At 34.5% G+C, this 19,036-nt stretch overlaps 3 protein-coding genes across 3 annotated transcripts; 1 reads left to right on the forward strand and 2 right to left on the reverse strand.

Moving 5' to 3' along the window:
- Positions 1-230: 230 nt before the first annotated feature.
- On the reverse strand, positions 231-5,272 carry LOC112783915 (mitogen-activated protein kinase kinase kinase 5). Its single transcript, XM_025827029.3, has 11 exons — positions 4,450-5,272; positions 3,566-4,138; positions 3,124-3,211; positions 2,646-2,708; positions 2,385-2,548; positions 2,162-2,237; positions 1,641-1,700; positions 1,420-1,548; positions 1,059-1,268; positions 656-979; positions 231-564 (listed from the first exon to the last, which is right to left on the reverse strand). The coding sequence occupies exons 1-10, from the start codon at positions 4,911-4,913 to the stop codon at positions 821-823; spliced, it is 1,986 nt and encodes a 661-aa protein (XP_025682814.1). The 5' UTR covers positions 4,914-5,272; the 3' UTR covers positions 231-564; positions 656-820.
- Positions 5,273-7,959: 2,687 nt separating this feature from the next.
- LOC112784006 (uncharacterized) lies at positions 7,960-11,638 on the reverse strand. Its single transcript, XM_025827116.3, has 3 exons — positions 11,110-11,638; positions 10,783-10,912; positions 7,960-8,628 (listed from the first exon to the last, which is right to left on the reverse strand). Exons 1-3 carry the CDS (start codon positions 11,500-11,502, stop codon positions 8,402-8,404), a joined length of 750 nt encoding a protein of 249 aa, XP_025682901.1. The 5' UTR covers positions 11,503-11,638; the 3' UTR covers positions 7,960-8,401.
- Positions 11,639-17,670: 6,032 nt separating this feature from the next.
- Positions 17,671-18,645, forward strand: LOC112710751 (protein LATERAL ORGAN BOUNDARIES-like). Its single transcript, XM_025763153.1, has one exon. It carries the CDS (start codon positions 17,671-17,673, stop codon positions 18,643-18,645), a length of 975 nt encoding a protein of 324 aa, XP_025618938.1.
- Positions 18,646-19,036: the final 391 nt, after the last annotated feature.

Raw genomic sequence — 19,036 nt, forward strand, 5'->3', positions numbered from 1 at the left:
AATACATTCCGATACGGGAATGGATACGCGGTACGCAGTATGTTATTAGTAAATAAAATATTTTATATAAAAAATATATATATGCTGTTCCGATAGGCAGATAAATTGATACGCAATACGTGTAAATTGGTACGCGCTGCTTTATGGGTGAATTCATAAGAGTATGCTCTTGTGTTCTGTTTTCCTTTGTTTGGCCGGGCAGGGCAATTTTTTATAATCTAAGACTAATATTCCAATATTCAAGTATCATTATTAAAAATATAACACAACTGGAGTTGACTAACATACACTGCCCCTCCCATATCATAATCACAATCCCCATCAAAACTAGGAAGGTGTATCCTAATTATATTTACATATTCAATTCATTGTAATGCTGATGGAGGGAGAATTATTCCCTTTGCTTAGAAGGTTAATTGCTGCAATCTTCTAAGTCAAGCATAAACATTACTATAATACAAAAACTGCTACTATGATCTGCTTGCATGCAACATACCTTCTTCTAGAAGCAACATCACTCTTTAGTGATAATCTTGATGAAGAACCTCAATAGAAGCAAGTAACCTACAAGATTCGATATGTTGATTAGTTAAACAAGCCCAATTGTTATCATAAATGATGAAAATTCCATTAACAAGAGTGATAAAAAAAATACCATTTTCTCTTTTCCTTCTCCATATATTTTAGTGATGTTATGCAGAAGCTACATTGTGAGATATTTGCTCAATTCCAGCACATAAAAAAATCATGCTTAAGGGGTTGAGCTACAGGGGACGCGCGACGAAGAGCGAAAGATCAAGGACACGATGTAGCTAACTAGTTATTGTCTTTGGTATGCTGGCAAGATATCCAAGCTAGGAATAAGAATTCCTCGCCGCTCTGCAGCTTTCAACTTCGCAATCTTCTCGCACGAGATAGATATCTGATCAGGTATATTTTCTAGATGCCCTGTGGGACTATGAGGGCCTAGAGTTTTATCCTGCAAACATAAGAAAAACTTAGTTGCGAACTGAATGATTTTGGCAAATATAAAGCAGCAGGAGAATTGTATTATGTACCATGATTGTTGTTCCATTGTACAATTGAGTGGAAGGTGTAACATCCATCGGTTGAGAGTTCTTCAAAAATCGATGTTCGAGTAACATTGCAGCAGTAGGTCGCTCTGCCGGATTTCTTCTAAAGCAGCACCTCAAGAAATCTTTGCCGTCGGCTGACAATGTTTCCGGTATAGGCGGGGTATCTTTCATAACCTTAAACATTGCTGCAGCCTGCATAATTGTATCAAATTAAAATTGAAAGGAAGTTATGGACTTGTACACAAACATTGTCTTAAAAACTTATCATGTCTATTATTTGCTTTTAATTTAGACAGAGCTTAATAAATTGAAAAGAGATGACAGAAAATTTCGCTATGCTTACTCCTTCGAACTCGCTCCATGGAGGCTTCCCATTGAACATTTCAATGATTGTACAACCGAGGCTCCAAATATCAGTAGCATAAGCTAGATCCGAGTTGTTATCCTTATGCATAACAACAGTCTGCATAAGCTGTAACAGAATTGATTGGATTGTCAATGAATTACAGAGGAATGGATTAAGGTATCAGATAGTAACGTAGAATAATAATAAGAATAACATACCTCTGGAGCCATCCAATATGGACTTCCCTTCAAAGAGAGATTACCTTCATATCCATTAAGCTGTGTAACATCGAGGTTCAAAATTATTTTCATCAAATATAAAGATTAACGGTTAAATCATGGAAGTGCAACTAAAAAAAAAGAAAAAAGGAAATTAAAAATTGTCTAAGTAGTCCGGAGATTCAAACTGATCAATAGGTTACCCTTAAGGAAGGATCTCATTTCAACTACATATAATAAACATCAGATCATGAATAAACATAATTTAAGAAAGGAAAACTAGCAGATTAAGGACCTTATTATCAAAATCTTCTACTGAGAGACAACTTAGTCTACTTTAAGAGATCAGGACATTAGAAATCTCAACCAATAGATAGTTTTTTAAAAGCAATAAGTTTGAGCCTTTTAACTTAAATCCTGTGTGTTCTAATGCCTAAGTTTCAAAACCAATTAGTTTAAGGAACCTTGCAGACATGACACAAGACAAAGTAATTATTGTTAGGAGGATACTTGGAACTCACATGCTTTGACATTCCAAAATCAGCAAGTTTGACAACTCCTGCCGAATCGACAAGCAAATTAGCCCCTTTAATGTCCCTATTCATAATCCAAAATGAACAAAACAATTATGTTACAGGAAAAACAGTTTTCCAGACATAAACAAAAGTAATTGAATACTTGTGTATCTATGTACATAGGTTTCAAGCTGCAGCTAGTATGAGCATACCGAGCATGGGTCCGTACCTATGAATTGTTTTCTTGCTATGCAAGTATGCCAACCCTGAAAGAATATGGCGAGTAAAATTCCTAACGACCGATTCTGTTATGGCACCACAATGGTCGCGGACATATTTATTAATTGAACCAGGATGTACATATTCCAGATAAATATTGAATTTGTCTTCAACCTATGAAAAATAACATAATGATGTTATAAGGTTGAGGTTGTAATAGAAATAAATTATCAATATTGGGTACCTAAGGTTCAAGTAGAAGATCACTTACTACTTCACTACCATAGTACTGCACAATATTTGAATGTTTCAGTTGGCTAAGAACTTTAATTTCCTGAAAAATAGGTAAAGGTTAGTAATAAGGATAAAGAATGCACCACCTTCCATTGTTTCATAATTTATTAGCACAAGATTTTATTTCCAATTCATTAAAAAGATCAGGTAATGAGAACCACATTAATGTAGTTGGACAGTATCTATGAAATTTAAGAGTTATCAAGAAAAAATATATGGCATCAGACAAAGAAAATAGGTAAATTAAGTAAATAATTGACCAGTTAACTTAAACTAGATCTCTTATCTTCCTAGGAACTAGAATTATTTTTGATGATCAAGTATTGCAACTAAAAGAGTTGCATTGTTCATCATACTTTTCATGATTAAACATTTTGATCATCATAATCACAAATTCACCATCCCATTGTTTTATGTATGTATGCTAAGAGAACTCAAAGTAATGAATAACCAACCTGCTCTAACTGCTTTATAGACTCTATGGAAGTTGGATCCTCGTGACATAATTCTACTTCTTTCACAGCACACAATGCTCCAGTTTCTCTATCAAGAAGAGAAAATTATTTCAAATCCTTTGAAGAGACTGAAGAGAAGAGCATCAAGTACATAAAAACTTTAACAAATTTGGATACAATCAGGACCTAATTAGAAAATTCAAACAGTATAGGAACCTAATTGAATGATTTTAAACTATAATTATACTAGGTATACACTAAAATCAGCCACTATATATAATATATCTTGAAATATAAAATACGCATTAAAAATAAGCTAAACTACACAGATAAATAATGGCTATTTTAGTATACAAATAGCATTTTTGTTTAAACTATAGAGATATAATTACAAGTTTGGTAAAACTATAAGAATTCAATTTAACTAAATTTATATACATACCTATTAGTGCCAACATAAACACTTCCAAACGTGCCACGACCAATAAGTTTCCCTTTCTTCCATTGGCTTTTCATTGGCAAAGATTCTGATCTCCCCGCGGCGTGGGAGTAGGTAGTTGCAGCGGTTAGGGTAGGTGAGTTGGGCATGGGAGGCAGGGGTAAACGGTGGACACTGACAGAATTACCTTCAGCCCGGCGCGCTGATGCAGTCTCATTCATCATGCCGCCGTGCAAGGGTGATGGAGGTCCACTTGAGCTCTTAACATGGAGTAGCTGAGGTCTTCCCTTTGGCGAGGTTTCGGTGCCAGACGCCGATAAATCAAAGATTGGATGAATGGATGATTCTGAATTAGTTATCTCAGGTGCAGACCAGAATTGGTTTCCTTTTGGAGCCACATAATGATATGGCACGAAATCATCTGTGCTACATGGACTGATCTTGGGACTTGCAAAGGGACTACTCGAACCACTCCTGCCGGAGTGGCTTAAGCAATAGTTTTCTTGAGATCTCGGTGACAAGCGATTTTCTATCTGATCAGCCTTCCGCCTTGTGTCTCTGTTGCTAGCAAAAACACTGCAACAAGATTCGGGGAAAAAAAAATAGAATTCTTACAATATCCATTTCACAGGGCATATTGATATTGCTAGTAAAAAGAAACAAAAACATAAGGAATAATTCTAACAGCTTCAGAAAAATTAAACATTGACACTGGTCCATGCAATAATAATAATCCTAACAGAAGTTTTAGTCCATTTTGGCATTCAATCAGAATACAGAATCTTACATACATTTCGTGATTCTATTTTGTAAAGATACAAAACCTTTCAATAATTGCACACAAATTAGGTTTTCAAGTGGCATTAGCGTTATTCAATAAACAATACCTCCTCATCTTGAAGCCCGTGAAGGATGAACCGTTGACAGCTGCCGCAGCATCAGTTTGATCCCGATCCTCCGCGGATCGATAGCCATTGGAGCTAGCGCCGCTGGAGGTTCTCACAGGTGACGGTTGGCGAGATTCTGCATCACGCTGTGGCAACGGCAACGGGAGAGGCATGGCGGACGAAGACGCTGACGCAGAGGAGGAGGTGGATGTGGTGCGAATGCCGGAAGGAGAGGTGGTCGTGATCGCCAAGGCAGCCTCCTCTTCCACGTCAACATGCTTCTTGTAAATGTTACCAGACTTTCCATCGTTGTTGAGACGCTTCTTGTTCCCGCTGCGGAACCGCCATGTTTTCTTGTGGTTTTCAACGACGGGAGAAGAAGAAGAGGAGGAGGAAGAAGAAGAAGAAGCGTAATAGTTGTTTTTGTCTTTGTCTTTGGTAAACGTAAGGTGTATCCACCGCATGGTTATTTCTCGTACAATGAAGATAAGATTAAGAGTTCTAATTCCCCTATTATTTTATTGAAAACTTTATTTGAAGAAATGGAATGATGATAACGGTTCATGGAGCAAAATGCAAGGGAGAAGGAAGGTTAATCTTTCGTGTATTAATTAACATGGTGGTTATTCTAGCGTCCTAACAAAACCTTTGTCCCTTCATTAAAGATTTTGGCAGTTTCTTTTTCGTTAGGGCGGTGATCTTATTAGTTCTAGATTTCTGGCTTTCGAGAGAGATAGAAAAACAGAGAGAAGAAAACTACCCTCTAAGTCGAGCTCTCTCTCTCTCTTTCTCTCGATTTCTCTCGCTTTGTGTTTTTTTTTGTTGTAACAAAACTATTATGTTGGCGTGAAATAAGGAGGGTTGTGCTATTTTGGACGCGGTAGGCGGTAGCTATAGCTATGTGCTTTAGTTCCCGCCAGATAATGCACACAAACAACTCACCCCATACCCAATTAATTTACTAACACTCGCCTTTTACAGTTTCGTGTTATTATTACCGAGTTCAAGTTGCATATTGTTTCATCCTATCAACTCAAATATGGACACTTCTTTCATTTGTGTGTTCTGGTGTTAGATATATTTTACATATAATGTATTTTTTTATCTATTATGTTTTAATAAAAAATAAAAATAAAATTTAAACATATTTAGACACATTTAAATATTATTACATATTAGTATGTTTAATTTTATTTTTAATATGTATTATTAAAATAAATTTAAAAATAATATATATTATTAATTATTAAAATAAAATATATTTTAAATATTTTATATAATTAACAAAATATTAAAAATAATTTAAAAATTAATTTATATTTTAATATTAATAAAATATTAAAATATCATTATAATTTGTTTAAAAAATATTTTATATTATATATATATATATATATATATATATACCGTATTTTCGTATCTAATAAAAATTTTAAATTTGTGTGTTCGTATATCCTATATTGTGTCGTAGCTCGTATCCGTGACCATTATCTTTGGTTTCATCGCTTCCATGGATTAAACTACTCTTTTTACCGTCTTATCCTTTGGTTATCTAAATGAGATTTTAGGTATTTGAATTTTAAACTATTTTTTTTATATGGATGAGATTTTTACTTTTAAATATAGCAATTTTTCTCGCTCATAGATATTTATGTATTTAATATTTTTGTTTAAATAATTAAATATTTTATTAATTTTAATCTAACAAGATTCTCAATTGCTTTGAAATTACAAGAGAATTATTTTCAAAGTTGTATAAGTAAATTAGATTAAATTCATACATGAGAAAGATTGGAGAATGGATCTTCTTAATTTTTTTTAACAATTGAGGGAGTAAAGTGTGATTTATTATTATCAATTTTATAAATAGAATCAAGAATAAATATAAAAGAGAGAACAATAAAAAATTAAAAATCACACTTTACACCTTCAATTTTTTAAACAATTAAAAAGATTCATTCCCATATCAGCACTACAAAATCACAACCTCAAAATGACCTTTTAAATTATCAATCTATTTAAGAAATGAGAAGAGTTACTTTCTTATACCTCAAAAATAAAAGAACACATGAAATTGGATTCCATAAATGGTGCTGCGAATAGTATTGCATAAAAAATAGATAGTTTTGGTTCAATATATTTTTGAGAAGGTAATGGTTAAATTTGTCCTTAAAAAATTAATTATTTTTTAAATTAATCTTTAAAATATTTTTTTAATCAAATTCGTCCTTTAAAAATTTTAAATTAATCAAGTTAGTCCTTCTTTTATTTTTTTTTGTTGACGACACCAAAATTTATTAATGTGGAACGTTAAGTGATATTACAACACATATTTTAATTGATATTAGTATGATAAGTTTATGAAATTAAATCAAATCAAAATCTAATTGAAGGGAGAATTTAAGGCATTGAAATCTCTCAATTTGGAGTTAACTTGATCTAATTTCATAAACTTATCATGATAGTCGCCAATTAAGACTACTAAGTATGTGTTGTGGTGTCACGTAACCTATCACATCAACAAATTTTGATGTCATTAGCAATGAAAGTGACAAAAGGACTAAAATAACTAACTCAAAATCTAATACCAAAAAAAACTAACTCAAAATCTTTAAAGAAAGAATTTAATTAAAAAAATATTTCAAAAACTAATTTAAAGAATAAATAATCTTTCGAAGACTAATTTATTCATTCACTCTCTCAATAAGCCAGCAATTTAAAATATTTTTCTCTCCACTATATACATTATAGGACGAAACTGCCTTAAATGGAAAAGGCATCTAAACCAAAAATACAAGCATCCTTTCCATTTAGATTATAGAATGATGTAACATTGAAAGAGGAAGGAAATCCCAATGGACAAATGACTCTACCACAATATATGAGTCAAACTGTCAAAGGAACCCCAAAAGAACTAACAAAGTACTGCTCGAAAAATATCAAAGTGTTCATTGTTCTAGTTCTCATATATATATTTTACACTTTGTAAAAACTCTTCTCATCTTAGAAAAATATTTCTTAATTGTTTGTAATCAGGTTTCATACCTCACATATCATATACCATTGCTAGAAACACGTTGCTTTGCTGCGGAGATTTGGAGGTTGTTTCGAAATCGCTGCTAAATGGAAGGATACCGGTGGTTATGGGAGTGGTTTTAGATTGTGTTCTTGATTTGATAGGAGTTCCTCTTGTGGTTATGTAATTTGGTAACATAGCATTTTTGTACATGCATATATGACTAAATTTTCTCAAATTTGAAAATGCACCATCCGATCATATACTAGTCAATGAAACTAAAATGTAACATTCCTAGCACAAACTAAAAGGTTTTATGTTCATATCCTATAAATAGTAAAATAAAAGTGTTGTAATGATAATAAAACTTAGAAGTATTTTTGAAACTTTTAACAAACTTCAAAGACAAAAATATATAATTTACTCTAATAATAAAGAGTATTTTAGGGAAAAAAAATGTATACACCAAACTTGTCTTCAATTCCCACTATACGTAAAAAAAAATATATATATTTGATACTGATTGAATAACTTTTTAATTTCAGAAACTAAATTGTAATTTTAGTCTATGTTAGAGAGAAATAACCTTCAGGACCAAAATGAAGATTTAATCTTGTTCCACAGTACTCCCAACATCATTAAAGAAAGATAGGTTTGGGAAGAGAAATTGGGTCAATCTAAGATGGTCCTGTGTAAACAGACGTTTGGAGACTTGCATGGCAATTCATCTTCAAGAACTTCATCTAAGTCGTAAATGCGATAAGAAATTGCATGAAAATCAAAATTCAAAAGCCGCCTATACTAATATAAAACAGTTGTAACATGCAGGTGCTTGCACTCATCGCTGCTACGGCATACCCACCAAACTACACCTCTTTATTTGGAAATTGAATCTGTCCCTTGGCATTTCTCCTGTAACATATAAGGACTCTGAGATCATTGATCCTCCTTTGCTTGGTGTCCCAAACTTGTTGGAACTACTTTACATATGGGCATGTTTTCATTCTTGCTCAGAAGCTTCAAGGATGGATGAACCTCAATATCGCGGATGAATATCTTATCTTCAATATCAAGATTACTCACGTCCACCTCAATTTTCGAAGGAATGTGCTCTGATGGACAGAGATATTTTACGCTAGTTCTGATCTTATTTAACATCCCCCCTGTAAAGGCATTCAAAGTTAATATCATGCTAGCACTATAACACATTGAAGCCAACTTAGCTATTTAAAAAAAGACCAGATATTTTAAGTGGCATGCTAAATCGTCTTTTACACTATCGGGAATTGATTAGAAATTTTTAAACACAGCTCTCTGTAATAAATGGCCAGTGTGAAAAGAATATTACAAGCTAATAAAACACAGTGTGCTAATAACGAATGAACGAATGAATTGCTATAAAGAGTGATATTGAAATAAAAGTTTGATTGGTACTGAAAGATATTAGAAGCAATTAAAGAAAGGCAACAAGATAACCCCACGTAGAAAACATCTAAATCCAGAATTCCCATGTTGCCCATATTTTCACAAGGTAACATGCAAACAGTCCATTGAAGGGCTTACTCAGGATGTTAACATGCAAAACATCTAAGGGTGCCTTTGGACATGATTCTTTCTTTTAGCATAAAATAATTTTCTTGGGGCTAAACAATCACTTTTCAGTTTCCACATATTGTATAATTTGTATTTTTAAAAATAATCCAAATTTCAAACAGATATATTTTCAGAACTTTTGTAGAAACTGATTATAGTATCTTCTCAAAATAGAGCAAGAAAATGGAAGAAAGTATTAATTCAAAGAAAATGTCAAGAACACATTGTCTTAGACTCTTAGTTCAATTGCCTCCTTTAAGAGTGTGTTCTTTTCATTATCCAAACAACCATACATACTCGTGCTCTTCTTCCTCAGAGAACTGCTTTGACAAATTCCTACAAAGTCTCATTTGGGTAGAAAAATTCCCAATTAATTCAGAGATCCCTTATTCTCCTAGACTCCTAGTTCGTTTGGTACCTGATACTCAACAAATGCCTTCTACCAATCTACTACCTTCTTTCATGCCTTTTTGACTACTAGTACCAAGGCAATCCCCAACAGGAACGCAATTAACTTGCTGTCTATCCCATAGAGGTCTTACATAGCAATTTATTTGCTAAATGCTAATTCAATGATTACAAACCTTTGAAATAAAAAGAGTTAACAATTGCTCTTGTTCACACTGAGAGATTGCTGAAGTTCCATATTTTGCAATTTCACATAAAACTTTCCAAACAGCTTAAAAATGGGGAATAGATTATAGAGAAAAAGGTCCATATAATTAAAATGAAGCGAAAATAAAAGATCGGAAGGTGTGCAATTACATTTATGATATCCTCAATATCTTCGACATTAAAGTTATGCCAAAATCATTTGAAAAATGGATAACAAAGAACAATCTATGTCTAAATTGTTGGAAGTTCTTATATCTTTAATTCATGTTTAACATATGCAAATTTTAATAGCAAAGTATTTTTCCAAGAAATTTGACATTTGCCAATCTCAAAAAAAAATTACAATTGATAAATATTTAAAACCTACAGCGTCCCTCAGCCAAGAAAAATACTTTGGAAGTGTTGGCAGAGGACTGAAGGGTGAGGAGTGGCATGAGCAGTTCAACAAGATCATGTTTGGAAGAGGTTTATTAGGAGGAAGGGACAAGGAAAGCGAAGGACACTGAAGCCGCTCCTTGCCATTGTGCACATTGTATTTTGTGACCCCCCAAATGGGGTCTGTGAATAAGGTCTGTTGCTTCATCCCTTTCCTTCCCCAGCTTTTCCTTCCATCTTCTACCAAACTCCCGGAGATAGGCACCACATCACCATGAATAGTGTTATGTCATCATCAATATCAACAGAATTTGGCTCTGGCACTGCAGATTTTCTCGGCCTAGGTTTATGCGTTTATTTTTTTTTTCCAAAGTTAGGAATGAGACTCGATCCCACGACCTCTAAGTGAGTATGGAGAGACTATGCTATTTGAGCTATAACTCGTTGGCAGTTTTATGCGTTTATTGTTATTGTTTATTCATGATACTTGCACTAAAGACCTTGATCTAAAACTATATATATATATATATATATATATATATATATATATATATATATATATATATATATATATATAATGCATCAAAACCACTTTAAGCAAGCAACTAAGTAGTGTTGATCATATTCATATTTCATTCCCTACTAACCCAAATATTGTCAAATGACGCCTAAATTGTCACAGTGACTGAAATTTCCACACCAATAAACTGTAGATGAAAGCCAAAAAGAAGTACCTTTCTGAACACCAAGACAAACATCTTCGCCTTTGAACACAACCGGAACATCAACCTTCAAATTCATCCCATCTTCAGCCCAAACAAACACCAGATTCAGAACCTTCCCACTCTCCTCGTCCCTGTGAATCTACAGGCCACATATATATTAAAAAATAAATAAATCGCAGTCCATTTTTGTGTTGAAAATTTAAAAAAGAGCAAACCACTATTTTGGCACGAAAAAAGATAATTCCAACAAAATAGCACCTAAATGAAATAGCACAGAAGTATGAAAATAAAATGAAAAAAAAATCATTTTTGAAAATATATATTGAAGTAGAAAACCTTGATGGGAAGAACAGTTCCGGATTCAAGCAAATGGGAGGATCCTGAGCCAGCACGGATCTGCAGAGGAAAACGTGTGGAGCAAAAGGAAAAGGCGTCGTCAGGGGATTTGAGTATGGTCTTAATTTGCTTCCTCTCAACGGTGACCAAATGCTTCTTCGACGAAAATGAAGGCCGAATTGTAGGATCCTTTTCTAGAAGGTTCTGGAAGAAAACCACGGCAGGGATTCGACCTTGCGTTCTTTCCCTTGCAGAGACTCTGCTGCCGGTGAACTCTCTCGGGATCGCTTGGATGGTGTGGTAACAAGAACTCTGGAATGATGATGGTCCCCGACGGGTAGCCGCCGCCACCGTTCTGAGGTGACCGGCGGCGGAGCGCCACCGCTGCGCCATGAGCGTCTTTTTATCAGTGTTCCTGCTGCAATGCGGAAATGGGGTTTGGCAGAGAGAGAGAGAGAGAGGGTTTTGAGAATTAAGGGGTTAAGCCGTTAAGGTTTTTTTTTGTTTTTTCTCACCTCTGGGTTTGGTAACCATTGTCTCAGGAACCTACTAGATGAGATGTTATGGGCCTAGCGCTAGATCATTTGGCCCAATACCTTGCGACAAATTTTCTTGACTCTAACAAATGAGGTCTGCAAGTGAGGCTTTAGTTGAGTGGCTTAATATGTTACATCCGAGTTTAAATTTTGGTGGTGTTCAAGTTCAACTAATAGATAGAACCTTTAAATATGTGTGTGAGAGTGCGATGCCTAGAATTAAAAACGGTTCAATCCATCCGACCAAAAAACAAAAAACAAAAGAGGTTTGTCGCACTAGACCTATTCTGGTGACTAATGGTATATACGTTTTGCTGAAAAGTGTACCGGATTCGAATCCAAGCTATCACTAGGAACTAGGAAGTGATTATATGAAACCCATGAGAAGAGAAAGGTGTATGCATTATAGTGTAATATTAAAAAAAAAAAACAAAGTGATGGAAATTTTTGGACTGTATTATTATCTCTTGAACAAATATTAGAAGTCTAATAAAATACTCTCTGATTAAGAAAAATTAGGTAAAAATAGTAGAAGGTAATGAAAAATCTATTGAAAAAGAAATTATAAAATGAAACTAAAGCAGAAATTACATATACATCTTTTCGTATTACAACTTTATGAGAAAGAAAATACAAATAAATCACTCCACAAAAAAAAAAAACAAAACATCATTTTTAATTGTTGGTATGGAAGTTTATTTTGACCAAACATGAGCAAGGTCAAAATAGCTCTAGAATATTAAAGCACATGGTATGGAGTCTTGATGGTTCATCTTAACATCATACCAAGAAACACAAGCTCATATCAAGACTAAAGAAAGGAAGAAAAATCTCGAATTTGAATGTAGAAGATTAATGTCGAAAGAGGAAGGTAGTTGTAGTAAGATCCAAAGGCTCCATAACAAGAGTCGAACAAGCACTTTAGAGGTCTAGAAGAGGTTAAAGGAATCAAGAACTCGAGAAGAGGAATCGAAAACATGTTGAAGCAACACTTGGCCAAAATTGATGAAGTGGATAGTTCATTGGGGGTAGTTGAAGACGACAGAGGCCTACAATTAAAAAAAAATATATGTTTAATTTTCTAGTCTAGATGTAATTGCCTAATGTGGAGAAAAAATTTGGTATTTAGAGAAGTAATCACTTTTCAGAACATGGGTAGAATTTTGTAATTCCCAAAAAGATTTAAATGGTAGGTGAAATTGCTTGATTATCAAAAAGAGCCTAAACATGGGTAAATAAGCTTAACCTCCAAGAAATGCAAATCTAAACAGAGAAGATTTCTATAAATAGATTATCAAAATACTAGAAATGGGACTTTTTGTGACGATCCAATTTTTATCATGTCATTATAAATGCTAATCGTCAGGTGTTACTATCGAGTTATTTTATGGTTATGAACATATGACACCCTAAGTCCAAGATCATTCAGAAAGCCCTTAGTCTACTATTAGACTAACAAAAAATAGTAAAATCATATTCCTCAAGAAAAATGCTAATAAACAGAAGAAAAAACACTATAGTCTTGAAGGCTTTACATGGTATTAGGTGTCTTTCAAAACGCTAAACATACTTCGTGGTCTAGGTTGTAGCAAAAAACAGTCTTAGTGTTCAGCGAACATTACCGTTAGTTCCATCTATAGAAACAGTGAAGGAAAGAGGGTGAGAACTTATGGTTTCCAGTAAAGTACCAACAAAAAAAGGTTGCGATAATTATTGGTTCTAGTACAAAGCTTTAGCGTTTAATCATTCCTGCGTATACTAGTTTGATCCTAGGTTCAAAGTCTCGTGTCCCTAGCTTAGCATAATCTTAGTCTTTCTTTAATTATACCACAATCTACAATCTCAGTAAATAAATAGCAGTAATAATAGACAAACATAGAGAAATCACATAGCATAATAATAAAGAACCAAGCACATAACACAGTCACAAAGAATATATGCAAATCGCAAATCATGAAGAATACACATCAAACAACATAATGCGTATCTGTCCTATGTAGGTCATAATCTCACGCATCGATTGACTACTTATAACTCGACGTTATTTGAGAATGAGCCCAAATATGGCTTCTTAATTGTGTATAGTCAGCATACGTGTTTCATGGACGAAATCATTCAAGGCTGTCGACAATCATCAAAGAGCTTGATTCCCCGATATGTTCCCATTGAGAAACAGAGTTTACAATCAGGTGGGTCTCCCCACATTATTTAGGCATTGAACAGGCGAGACAAAACCTCGACCCTACCAAAAAATTATTCATTCACAAGCATCTTGGTGTGGTTAACGTTCATTATTCCATTACATATAGCTTTTAGGATATTTATGTATGTCATACTCTGTTTTATTTTCTAAGGTTGCGGTTGTTTGCAGAGACCGGAACTGAGATCAGGAGATTGGAACTTAATATCATGTTTGATGATTAGAGACTAGAACTAAAGATATCGAACAAAGCCGGAGCAAACAATGTTTCTCGTGCTTATGGTCAAAATATAACTCAAGCTGTCGAGCAAATCTTGAATCGAGCAAGATTGAATATTGGGGTGACAATCAACCTTATTTTATATCCCTTTTTTCTAGATTATGTTTTATAGGATGAACTCCCTAGGGGAGTCAAAACCCCTAAATCTCTTACAAAGTTTGTTGAAAAAAGTGGAAAATCGACTATAAAGCACATCATTTGATATTCAGTCGAAATAGGCGAATTGGCGAATAATGAATATTTGAAAATGAGATATTTTTCTTCTTCACTTACAAAGAACACTTTCACTTAGTTTTCAAATTTACAACTTAATTCGATCCATAGTTGGGTTCAATTAGAAAGAAGTTTTCATGATCAATTCCTTAGGAGAGAAATGAAGGTGACTTTGTCCGACTTGTTCATAGTGAATAGAGAAAAAACTGAGTCAATCGATGACTATCTTATCCGGTTCAAGAATACGAGAAATAAATGTTTCACACCTATTCCTGAACCAGAAATAGTCAAGATTTCTATCAACGGGCTCAGTTTCAATATTCGAAAGAAATTGGTAAACCAACAATTTTTTGACCTGGCTCAGTTGGTTGATAAAGTTCAGAAAATTGAGAAGTTAAATAAAGAAAAAAAAAGAGTTAGGGTCGAACAAAAGAAAATAAAAAAGGTTAACTACGTTGACTGCATGTGTGAAGAAGAGTTGAACAGTGAATCTGCTTTTACTGCATAATTAAAAGATGGACCTCCTTATATGTGTCGATCTCTTAATTCAGCAAAAGAAAAGACTCATTTGTTAGGAGGAAAGAATTATTCTTTCGATCTAAGAAAAGCTTAACAGATTTTCGACATGCTGTTAAACGATAAATAGCTTATACTTCCTGAAGGAAAAATAATGCCATCTATTCCTAAAATTAGAAATAAAAAATTTTGCAAATTTCATCAAGTTTCTGGACATTATACTAACAATTGTGTTCGTTTCAGGAATTTGATACAAAAGGCATGTGCCAAACCAAATTGCCTCGACACATATTGTGGGGAATAAGTAACAAGTTTATTTTCAAAGCCATGGTCGACTCATGCGGAAGTTCGACAGGAAGGACTTGAGGAGTTAAAGTTTTCGACCATAGTTTATCAAGGGCTTCTGGGTTTCCGATTTGAGGCTGGAGAGAGAATGGAGGTAACCCATAGTGCTCTTTCGACATGACAGTGGGTTAGGATGATATGAAGAATCATTGTTGTCTTTTATGTTAAAGGAGTTATTTAATAAAATGACAAAATGCATCAATAGAATACATACCCTTTGATTTCGATCATAAAAGAGTAAACAGTCAAATGCCTTCAAGAGGAGTTTTGGAAAACTCATAAGGGACAGTGAGTTGAGGTTCGAATACCGATTTGAGCCATAGAATGACAATCCAAAGAGGTCCGAATGGGTTGATTGACGATTCCCCTCATCGAATCTCGCTAACTACTGATACATAAATATTTTATACCCTTTTTCATAACATTTTTCAGTTGTTTTTTTATTATATTTTATTAATTTTTATTATATTTACAGAAAAAATCCTCTTTGGATGCTACTTTGAGTTGTTTTGGTGTTTTTACGATTTTAAGTAAATTTCGGACAAATTTGACAGAGTTTTGTGTAACAACAAAGAAAGGATAGTAGATGCTGTTAATCCTGACCTCCTTGCACTCCAACTAGCATAACATGAGATTCATAGGTCCAATTTACACGGTCTTAACGACGTTAGAAATCTAACTTTCAGAGCTTTCCAACGATATATAATAGTTTACACTTTTCTTCTGGAATCACTGCCAAATCTGGCGCTAAACGCCAGTCATGGTCCCAAGAGCGAGATGCCTAGGGGATGGAGGAATAAAAAGATCCCTACTAAAAGCTTCTCACTAAGGATGAGGGTGGTATTCACTACAAATCTAATCCAGCCTCATACAGTGAACATGATCCTATCTCTTGAGCATATTAAGCTGATCCATAAGAGCGTAGGAGAGAAGCTCCCAGCAAGGGTTGAGGATTTAAGCCTCTATGACTATCTTCCTCCTTGAAGGAAATGACCATCAAGCTAGTGACAGTAAAAAAAAAATGCTTGTTCGGAGGCAACCCAACCATAAGTATCCTTTAGATTATTTCATTTTTATTTTGGTTTTATTTTATTTTATTTTTCATTAATTTTCAAAGTTTTCTTAAGTTTTCTAATGTTTGTGATAATGTACAGCGCTTAGAACAGGGACAGGAAGACTTAGACATAAAAATAGAATACCCTAGAAGATACCCCTGATGGCGCTGGCATTTAGCGCCAAGGGGGGATGTGAGCATTTGGGCATTTTACATCCAAGCTGGACGTTTGCTTGGGAGAATTTAGTCCCCTTAAGACGTTTTACGTCTATATTGGACGTTTAACGCCACAGAGGAGGTAAAAAAAGGAAAAAAAAAGAGAGTTTTAAATTTAAATTTTTCTTCCACTTCTATCACTTTTATCGTTTTCTTTATGCTCATTTGTGTGCTCTTCATGTCCCTTCCTATTTTCAGTTTTCTTTGTTTGGGGACAAGTAAAGTTTTAAGTTTGGTGTTGTAGAGCAAGCTCTCGGTTTATATTATCATCAATATTATCAAAGGAAGGTGAATCATCTTCATAGAACACAACTCGGGGAGGGAGTAGCAACCACCATAACTAAGGTGGTTAAATTTCATTATCCCTTGTCTTATCTTATCTTCTGTTCTTCAAGCATTTTTTATTTTCCTATTTTCTATTCCTGCTTTAGCATGATCACTAGTAGGATTTTCTTGTTTTCTAGTTTAGTTATTTATTTTATTGTTTACATCTATTTTAAAAATTTATTTTTTTTAAAAAAGAAAAATTTCATGTAATATTCACTGAGCTTAAAGAAAAATATTTTGAAAAAAAAGTAATAAAATGCATGAGATTTGAGTTATATATCATGAGTTATATATATTTTTTAATTTTTAAATTATTAATTTTTTAATAAAATTTTTTAATTTTTCAATTATTAATTTTTTAATAAAAGAATGGGCAGAAGAGTATTAGAAATTATATCACAAAATGTATGTAGTTCGAATCAAGGTAATTTAAATTTTCTCTGAAATTGGTCCAATTCTAGTTATGTTGATTACTTGTAATTTGAATTTGATTGCTTTGAATTACTTTTAGTTTGTGTAATTCGAACGAACCTCATTCAAACTACATGAAATTGTCCTTCTAGAAAATTCTTACGTTTTTGAATTTGGTAGAATTGTGTAATATATGTTTCCATTTGGTTTATATCTATGATTTATCCTAAAAATAGTATTTAAAAAAAATAAAAAATATATTTATTAATCCTTTTAACCTGATGTTGTTCCCAACAAACTCCTGCAGTTATGAGATTTGATCTATAACTTTGTTCATCAATTTCTTTAATTTGCAATGCAAATCATATTTCTTTATTTGAAGAAACAAACAATAACAGTAACACAATCGAAACTCAATTGTATGCAGAAAATAATAAAAAAGGAAGAGTGAAGAAAAAGGAGAATGTCATCCACGAATTCGCCATGCGCGGCGTGCAAGTTCCTTCGTCGGAAGTGCACACAAGAGTGCATTTTCGCACCATATTTCCCGCCGGACAACCCACAGCGCTTCGCAAGCGTCCATCGCGTCTTCGGCGCCAGCAACATCGGCAAGATCCTCAACGATCTTAGCCCCTGCCAGCGGGAAGATGCGGTGACGTCCCTTGCGTTCGAGGCGGAGGCGCGCCTCGACAGCCCAGTGTACGGGTGCGTCAGACACATCGTCATCCTCCAACAGCGCCTGCACCAAATACAAATGGACCTCCTCCACGCCAAGAGCGAACTCAGCGCCTACATCAACCCACAAGGCATTCAGGGTCCGTTCTCCCCTCATGGAATTCGAGGGCTACCACTTTACCCTCAAGGAAAGCCGCCGTCTTCGTCTGCGGCTCTTTTCGGCCCGCCTTACGGCCCAAATGTTATTCAGTCTTTGATGCCACCATCTTCTGTGCAGCATAATGGAACAATGAATGCTAATGCCGACCTGGATCCAGAGCAGCGCGAGTTGTTGGAGGCCCAACAACTCGCAGCACAGCAACATGACATGATGGTCAGAAACTATGAACAGCAGCAGCAGCAGCAGGAGTATCTAAGATACAACGCTGCTACTGGGATTATTGAACCTGTGGCAGCTGCAAGTCCGGTTTCAGTTGTCACAGCCGACGGTGATGGCCGTGGAAATGGAGTTTTTGCCCAGATGGCTGCACATTCAGGCGGTCAAGGAGGTGAGCTGACACCTTGTTTGGGTTTGGGGACATTTGACAGTGGTGGAACTTATCACCATCAGTTGCAACAAGAACCACCACAACATGGAGGAGTAGGGGAAAATTATGTTGGTCTTGCAAATCGTCATCACTATCCTGTTGAGGCGCAATTCCTGCTCCCATCACAACAACAACAGTCAGAGAGTGAGGACTGTAAGAGTGTCGGCCCTTGTTGATGATTTTTCTGATTTTTTGCAGCTAAATGGTATTTTTTTTTTACCAAAGAAGTTTTAATTCTAAGTATGTTCTTTTTGTTATTGTTATCTGTTTTTGGGTTGATTATAGGATAATGATATTGATGGTAGTTAGTTGTGGCTTTTGCTTATAATAATAAACAGGCGAGAGAGCAAGAAGTAGTTGAGGAAGCTGGTGGCTACTGGTCATGGAATCGGAATAATGATAATATTAATGCATAGATTGCTGGTTTGTAATGAGCAGATAAGATGATAGTTTTCTTTTTCTTTTTTCTTTTTAATTTTGGTGATAGACTTAATTGAAGGATTTTACCATTGACTTGCTCCTCTTGTTTTTGAGCTTGTCAATTTGATGATGTACTTGACATGCATG

This window comes from Arachis hypogaea, chromosome 1 (assembly GCF_003086295.3).
Source record: "Arachis hypogaea cultivar Tifrunner chromosome 1, arahy.Tifrunner.gnm2.J5K5, whole genome shotgun sequence".
NCBI classification, from domain to species: Eukaryota; Viridiplantae; Streptophyta; class Magnoliopsida; order Fabales; family Fabaceae; genus Arachis; species Arachis hypogaea.